The 9029-nt window shown below is 41.5% G+C and overlaps 1 protein-coding gene across 1 annotated transcript; it reads right to left on the reverse strand.

Annotated features, from left to right (window-relative positions):
• Nucleotides 1–8366: 8366 nt before the first annotated feature.
• Nucleotides 8367–8792, reverse strand: LOC132624191 (uncharacterized mitochondrial protein AtMg00300-like). Its single transcript, XM_060339008.1, has one exon. The coding sequence runs from the start codon at nt 8790–8792 to the stop codon at nt 8367–8369; it is 426 nt and encodes a 141-aa protein (XP_060194991.1).
• Between the last annotated feature and the right edge of the window lie 237 nt (nt 8793–9029).

Here is a 9029-nt window from a genome sequence, read left to right on the forward strand (position 1 = left end):
ATGTACGGGGACTTTTCCGAGGTGTAAAAGTATAGTACTCCAGTAGAGGCTCGTAGATGCGCAGTGTGGGTTAGATGTTTTCACTATTTATTTCTATGTATGTACATATTATTTTGATAGCCGAGAGGCTTATGCATATAAAAGTATTTTTATGCTCTTGACTGAAAGATGACTTTTCCTACGATTTGAATATAAATTGATGAAAGAGCAGTAAATGAGTAAGGTGAGTAGTAGGATGAGTGGTGCTCGGTGGTTAGCCCCGGGTACCCGTCGCGGACCCTAGCTGGGTCGTGACCAAAGTGGTATCAATGCGGTTCAGTCCTACGAAGTGTCTATGAGTTGTGTCTAGTAGAGTCTTGTTTATGGTGTGTTGCGCGCCACATCAATAAACAAGAGGCTATAGGGCATCTAGGAAAAATGACCATCTTTCGTTTTATGAGATCGTGCGATAGAGCCGTGTATAAGATTTTATCCTCCCTAACAGTGTGTTATGATTTTAGAATGCCGCCCAAGGGAAAGGCTACAGCCGCCTAGAAGGGCAAGACTACGGCAAAGAGGTGGGTAGAAAGAGAGCCTTCAATTGACACAGTTGGTTGCCGCTCAGGCACAACGACAAAATGCGAGTTCAAGTGATCGGGAGCAAGTACCAAAGCCCGTGATTTTATGAGCCTAAATCCTCCGGATTTCTTGGGGTCAAAGCTGGATGAAGACCCGCAAGGTTTCATAGATGAGGTGCAGAGGACATTGAAGATTGTCCATGAATCTGAAACTGAATCCATGGAGTTGGCATCTTATAGACTCCGGGATGTGCCAGTTTATGGTATAACAATTGGGTATTATCAAGAGGAGAGAATGTGCCTCCTCCGGTTTGAAAGGAATTCGTGGATGTTTTTATTCGTCACTATTTGCCACCCGAGGTCCGCCGAGCTAGAGCGGATAGATTTCTAAATCTAAGGCAAGGAAATATGAGTGCCCGGGAGTATAGCATGCAATTTAATTCTTTGGCTAGATATGCCCCGGCTATTCTGGCCGACATGGGAGATCGGGTACATAGATTTGTAAGTGGCCTAGGGCCACATTTATTCAGAGATTGTTTGACGGCTTCCTTGCAAGACGGGATGGATATTTCCCGAATACAGACCCATGCTCAGAATTTAGAGGGGCGACAACAACCTCCAAGAAGAGACCGCGATAACGAAAGAAGGCAAGGCAAGAGGGCTAGATCTATGGGAGCAGGCAGTGGTTATAGAGAGGGATCAAGGCAGACATATTCTGGTTACTCAGGCCAGTTGGTGACCAGTGCACCTCCCCGATTTGCAGGTAGGAGATTTGATCGCTCCTTCCGCTCAGGACAGGGTCAGAGTTCGAGGGCCCCAGATTCCCAAATCAGGGAAGATTATAGCCAGAGAAGACCCCCAGTACCGCGATGCAGCCAGTGCGGTAGATTGCATTCCGTACAGTGTCACAAGGGTTCGGACGCTTGCTATACTTGCGGCAAAGTTGGTCACATGATGAGAGATTGCCCGTCGATGAGTGGTAGAGTTAGAGTTCAGCCCACAGGTTCAGCAGCTGGTTCTTCCTCAGCATGCTCGGCAGGACAGATTCCCCAGCTGTCAGCAGGCCGAGGTAGGGGTAGAGGGGCAGCATCTACTTCAGGTGCCACTCAGCCCCGTGTGTATGCTTTAGCCGGACGGCAGGATCTTGAGTCCTCCCCGGATGTGGTTACAAGTACATTGTCTATATTCTCCCGTGATGTATACGCACTGATAGATCCGGGTTCTACTTTTTCTTATATTACTCCATATGTTGCTGGTTGTATTGGGGTGAAACCTGAGCCAATCAAACCTTTCAAGGTATCTACTCTGGCTGGTGATCCCGTGATAGCAAGACAAGTGTATAAAAATTATGTAGTTGTGATATGTGATCTTCAGACCACAGCTGATTTGATTGAGTTGGAGATGTTAGATTTTGATGTAATTATGGGTATGTATTGGTTGGCCTCGTGCTACGCTAATGTTGATTGCCGAACGACAGTGGTTCGATTTCAATTTCCGGGAGAGCCCGTGCTTGAATGGAAGGGTAGTGTATCATCTCCAAAAGGTAGGTTTATTTCCTACCTTAAGGCAAGGAAGATGATAGCCAAGGGTTATATTTACCATCTAGTTCGGGTGCATGACATAGAAGCAAAGTCGCCAACATTTCAATCTGTTCTGGTGGTGAATGAATTTCCGGATGTATTTCCATATGAACTCCCAGGTCTTCCTCCAGAAAGAGAAATTGACTTCGCCATTGACGTGTTGTCGGACACCAAGCCTATTTCTATTCCTCCTTATCGAATGGCACCGGCAGAATTAAAAGAGAAAAAGGTGCAGTTGAAAGACTTGTTTGAAAAGGGGTTTATTAGACCCAGTTCATCACCGTGGGGAGCACCGGTCTTGTTCGTGAGGAAGAAAGACGGATCTCTACGAATGTGTATCGACTACAGGCAATTGAACAAAGTAACGATAAAGAACAAATAACCTCTTCCAAGGATTGACGATTTTTTTGATTAGCTATAGGGTGCCAAGTGGTTTTCTAAAATAGATTTAAGGTCGGGTTACCATCAAGTGAGAGTTAGAGAAGCGGATATTCCCAAAATGGCCTTCAGAACGAGATATGGTCACTATGAATTCCGAGTGATGTCGTTTGGGTTGACTAATGCTCCGGCCGTGTTTATGAATTTGATGAACAATGTATTCAGGCCTCTCATGGATTTATTCGTGATAGTATTTATTGATGATATTCTGGTGTATTCTCGCACGGAATCGGAACATGCAGATCATTTGCGAATTGTTCTTGGCATTCTTCGAGCTCGATAATTATATGCGAAATTTTCAAAGTGCGAGTTTTGGCTAAATTCTGTGACATTTCTGGGCCATGTTATTTCAAATAATGGCAGTCGAGTTGACATTCAGAAAATTGAAGTTGTGAAGACTTGGCCAAGGCCTACGACGCCTACAGAAGTTCGTAGTTTTCTGGGTTTGGCAGGATACTATAAAAGGTTCGTAGTGGGTTTTTCATCTATTTCAGCCCCATTGACGAAGCTAACCCAGAAGTCAGCCAAATTTCAGTGGAATGATGCTTGTGAGCGCAGTTTCCAAGAGTAAAAAGGCAGATTGACCTCAGCTCCAGTCTTAACACTTCCAGAAGGGTTAGATGGCTATGTGGTATACTGTGACACTTCCGGTGTCGGATTAGGATGAGTATTGATACAGCATGGTAGAGTTATTGCATATGCTTCGAGACAATTACGGAAACATGAAAAGAATTATCCTACTCATGATCTCGAATTGGATGTGGTTATTCACGCCTTAAAAATATGAAGGCATTATTTGTATGGTGTGCATGTTGATATTTATACAGATCACAAAAGTCTTCAGTACATTTTCAAGCAAAAGGAGTTGAACCTGCGACAGAGGCGGTGGTTAGAATTGTTAAAAGATTATGATGTGAACATTTTATACCACCCCGGAAAAGCGAATGTAGTAGCCGATGCGCTTAGCCGCCGATCAATGGGAAGTTTATGTGAAGTCCCTCCGAAAAAGAAAGAAATGGTTCATGAGCTCCGCCAACTAGCAAATCTTGGAGTGTACGTAATCGATTCGGGTAATGTGGGGATTAGTATCAATGATCCCACAATTTCATCCTTGGATATGGAAGTGAAAGAACGGCAATATGAAGATCCTAAATTGTGTCGTTACAAAGACACGTCTCATGGAAAAGAAAAGTCTTCATTTGAAGTTCCTATGGATGGAATTCTTAGATACCGAGGCAGGCTATGTGTGCCGAATGTAGCAGAATTGCGCCGATGAATTCTAGAAGAAGCACATTGTTCCCGGTATTCTATTCACCCGGGTGAAACTAAAATTTATCGTGATCTCAAGATGATGTATTGGTAGGATGGCATGAAAAGAAACATAGCCGAATTTGTAGCACAGTGCCCAAATTGCCAACAAGTAAAAGTTGAACATCAGAAGCCAGGAGGCTTATTGCAAGCAATAGAAATCCCTACTTGGAAATGGGAAGTGATCAACATGGATTTCATCGTGGGATTACCTCATTCCCGCGGCAGGTATGATTCTATATGGGTGATTGTGGATAGATTGACGAAAGTAACCCATTTTCTCCCAGTTAAGACTACATACTCAGCCGAAGATTATGCAAGGATATATCTCAAGGAAATTGTGTTCCTTCATGGTATTCCATTATCTATTATCACAAACAGAGGAGCACAGTTTACAGCAAAGTTCTGGAAGTCCTTCCAAGAAGGTCTAGGCAATCAAGTGAAGCTTAGCACAGCATTTCATCCGCAGACCGATGGACAAGCCGAACGTACTATTCAAACCTTGGAAGATATGCTACGAGCATGCGTGCTGTATTTCAGTGGTAGTTGGGACGATCATTTACCGCTAATCGAATTTGCATACAATAATAGTTACCATTCCAGCATTCAAATAACTCCATATGAAGCTTTATATGTAAGGAAATGTAGATCCCCAATCGGATGGTTTGAAATAGGAGAAGCACAACTAGTAGGCCCTGAATTAATTCAACAAGCGGTGGAAAAATTTAAGGTGATCCGAAATCGATTATTAACAGCCCGAAGCCGCCAAAAGTCTTATGCAGACAATCGCCGACGAGACTTGGAATTTCAAGTTAGTGATTGGGTATTTTTTAAAGTATCGCCAATGAAAGGTGTGATGAGATTTGGAAAGAAAGGGAAGCTAAGTCCTAGATACATTGGACCTATAAAATTATCCGCAAGGTGGGTCAGGTAGCCTATGAACTGGATTTGCCTTCAGAGCTTGAATCAGTCCATCCAGTCTTCCACGTTTCGATGCTCCGCAAGTGTATTGGAGATCCCACAAATATTGTCTCGATAGATAGTGTGCAAGTAACAGAAAGGCTAACCTATGAAGAGGTGCCTATTGCTATTTTAGACAGGCAAGTGCGAAGACTCTGAAATAAAGAGGTAGCTTCAGTCAAAGTCTTATGGCGAAACAACAATCGGGAAGAAATGACTTGGGAGGAAGAAGAGAAGGTAAAGTCCAAGTACCCGCATTTATTCCAACTCCCAGAGAAGATTCAAGATGAAACACCAACAATATGAGGTATGTATGCTTATTTTTCATACTTTTGGTCGTGTGTGGCCATAGATGTGTCGATGTTGTGATGTAGCCCAATGAGGTGATGATATTAGGGTTGTTGTGACAGGATGGTAGTGCCATATTATAAAGGAAACTTTGGAAAAAAAATTCTAGAATCCTCGCTGACTTAACATTCGAGGACGAATGTTCCAAAAGGGGGGAAGAATGTTACACCTCGGAAATTTCTCCGTGAATGTACAATGAATAGACCAATGAAGAGTATGAGTGTATGATGTTTAACTAGGAAGGGGATGACTACTTATGAGTTTTGAAAATGTGAAAGTTGCAGCTTTGCACTTCGGCCCAGTTGGTCGTAAAATAGAATACGGCCCGTAAAGTAGTTTACAGACCATAAACTGCTATCGTATTTCAACTCACAAAAAATTCAACTTTCTGCCAAATGTTCAAATGGTTAAATACAACTTGGAATACGGACCGTAAATTGAAATACGGCCCGTAAACTGTGACCGTAAACCACCATGACTCCAGCAAACCTTTTTGGTTCTGTTATGCTTAAATATGGTCTTGAAAGACGGACCGTAAACCAGAATACGGCACGTAAACTGGGTTTACAACCACTGTGCACTTTAGTCACTGTTCATTCCGGATTAGATTTTAAGTCATTAAAAGAAGACCTAACCTCATTCAATTCATTCCAACTCCACGATATTTCTCTCAAGAAGCCTCTAGAATACTCTCTACTCTTCATCACAAGAGAACCAAAGGAAATTAGTGATAAACTACATGAAACCCACGAAATCAAGTGTAAGAATCACACTAAAGTTCATCTTTCTCAAGAAAACCCAAAGGAAGTAAAGTAGGGTTTTGGTGCTAAAGGAGTAATTCCATTCAAGGCTTGTTCAACTATCATCTAAGGTAAGTTTCATGACTAAAACATGTTGTTTAAGGTATTGGAAGGTTAAGATACTGAATTGTAAAAAGACATAGGAAATGGGTCAAGTGTGAGTGAATACTGTCATGGTTGGATAGTAGTTGGGTTGGATTATGAATGATGGAGTGTTGTTATTATGAATACGTTATAAATGACATTTAGGCCATGAAACAAGTATTAGATATGAGGAGACGCGATAGTAAGCTCTAACCATAAATGTGGAGAAATTGAAGAAAAATGGTGGATTGTGGTCAATGTATATAAATGATGATTGATGATTGTTGATTGTGATATTGTGAATGTGGATGTGAGCGTGTGGGAGTTGATATAGAATGTGGGAAAAGTAGTATAACCAAAGGAAGTGTCGCCCAATTTTCCCTAGAAATAGTAGTGTGTTCTTATAGTCGATTAACTAACGTAAATGTGAATTCTCTTTTGAAGGTAGAAATGTGATATCAAAGGAGAACAAGCGGACGATAGCTTAGTTAAATGTCAAAGGTATGTGAGGCTAGTCCTTTCTTTCTAATGGCATGAATCTCATAGCATAATTTTTCTTCCTCTTTATGAGTTCCTGTATTCCGGAAAGCTAAAAGCCTATATCTATGAATGGTAATATAAGATAAGAGATATGATATGATGATCCTAAAATGGCATGATGTTATTTATTGCTCACACTCACCTTATATGTTAGTTCCTTCAAGGTGAGGTAGAATGTCAATAATTACTCCATAATGAAATCGGGGGATCACGACCTTACATCACCTCGATAAAGTAAAGTTGTTCATAAGTCTTATGTGTGTATTATGATAAGTATGTTACGATAAGCATATTATGATGATATAACACCGCGCCTAGTTGGCCGTGCAGCCACTGCCAAGGCGGGCAGCTATACGATACATCATGGCCAAATGGCATGGGTAGACACCACTAGTGGGCAGCATGAGATGATACCCCGGACGCGGGAGGCCTGGACGCAGGCTAATGTTATGATTATCACACCGATCTGAAATGGACGGGCAGCTTATACATTACTACACCGCGCCTATATGGGCGGGCAGCTTATACATTGTGCATACATGATATGATGACGAGTATGAGTAAGACAGCATGACTTAATTCTTATATACATGACAGTCAGATATTGATATCTCCATTATGTCATTGTTCTATTTCCTTGTTTATGCCTCTCATACTCAGTACAATGTTCGTACTGACGTCCATTTTCTTTGGACGCTGTGATCATGCCCAGAGGTAGACAAGGAGGAGAGCCCGACCTAGACCAGCAGTAGCTGTCAGCTGATTGAAAGCACTCCTTTGTTCGGAAGTGCTTATGACGATTATTCCGTGTATATTCATGTATATGTATTTTTGGGCATGACGGGGTCTTGTCCCGTCCCTATGTATAGCACTCCAGTAGAGGCTCGTAGATGCGCAGTGTGGGTTAGATGTTTTCACGATTTATTTCTATGTATGTACATATTATTTTGATAGCCGAGAGGCTTATGCATATAAAATTATTTTTATGCTCTTGAATGAAAGATGACTTTTCCTACGATTTGAATATAAATTGATGAAAGAGCAGTAAATGAGTAAGGTGAGTAGTAGGACGAGTGCTGCTCGGTGGTTAGCCCCGGGTACCCATCGCGGCCCCTAGCTGGGTCGTGACTCCTAAATTCTGCAATAGAGTTATTTTCTCTATTTCTTGTTTTGTATCCTTGTTTTTGGTTCTAAACAAGGTGGTGATAGTCTTTACCTTGTTTTCAGTTGCGTGTGGTGTTTCTTTATCACGTTAATTTATTTCAAGTGGTGACTTAGGGATTTTGTTGGTTCTTGATCATTCAAGAACACTTTTCTTGAAAACAAATTTGTTCTATTTCATACCTAGAACCCCAATTTCATTTCCATCATTTTACCCTCAATATTTACTTTTTTAAACGATTCAAGAGTTATTTTCATAGTTCAAACTGTCATCTTTCGCGTCGTTTTGGAATCACCTAATTTCAAGACCTATAACTTCAGTTACGCCAGTTTCTCGAATTCTGCCCATCAAGTCACTTCAAGATAAAGATCCTGATCGATTGATTCTTTGTTAACTCGAAGAATCACATCACAGTCTTATGTCTTGAGATTTCATGAACGTTGCAGAAATCATTAAACTCTTCACTGCAAAACTCCAAGTCGTTGTCTGTGTGAAGATATTTGATTTTTCGCTCCGTTTGATTCTCAACCAAAATCTTCCACTCTTTAAATGCTTCAAAAGCATCACTTTTTGCCTTCAAAAATTGGACCTAAACCTTTCGTGAGAAATCATCAATAAAAGTGAGAAGATGCCTCTTTACGCCCTTCGATGGAAGTTTTGAGGGACCCCATAAATCCGAATGGATGTAGTCTAGCAACCCTCCTATCTTGTGCTTGCCAGTGTTGAAGCTGACCTTCTTCTGCTTCCCTAGAATGCAGTGCTCACAAAATTCAAATGTGTTGATCTTCTCATCTTTCAAGAGGTTACGGTTACTCAACATCTCCAGTTCACATGCGCTCATATGACTCAATCTCATGTTCCATAATCTTTCCTTGTCATCATTAGATACCTGCACTGCAGATGCATTTGCAGATCCAACAATGGTGCTTCCTGCCAATGTGTAAAGTCCATCCTCTAGCTTGCTTTTCAGCACTAAAGAACCTTCAGTCACCTTTATAGTTCCTCCTTCGCTCATGTACTTCTAGCCTTGTTCATCCAGAATACCCAGGGAGATCAAATTCTTCTTCAGATTAGGAACATGACGGACTTGTGTAACAGTCCTCACGGCTCCATCGTGGCAGCTAACCCAGACTTGTTATAGCCCGTATTTTGTACGTTCGGATATTTTGAGATAGTCGTGGTAAGTTAAAGGCAAGACCATTTTCAAAAATTATTTTAATGTACAAGTTGTTATGAATATTATTAGTATGGA

The sequence above is a fragment of the Lycium barbarum genome, chromosome 12 (assembly GCF_019175385.1).
Source record: "Lycium barbarum isolate Lr01 chromosome 12, ASM1917538v2, whole genome shotgun sequence".
Taxonomy (NCBI): Eukaryota; Viridiplantae; Streptophyta; class Magnoliopsida; order Solanales; family Solanaceae; genus Lycium; species Lycium barbarum.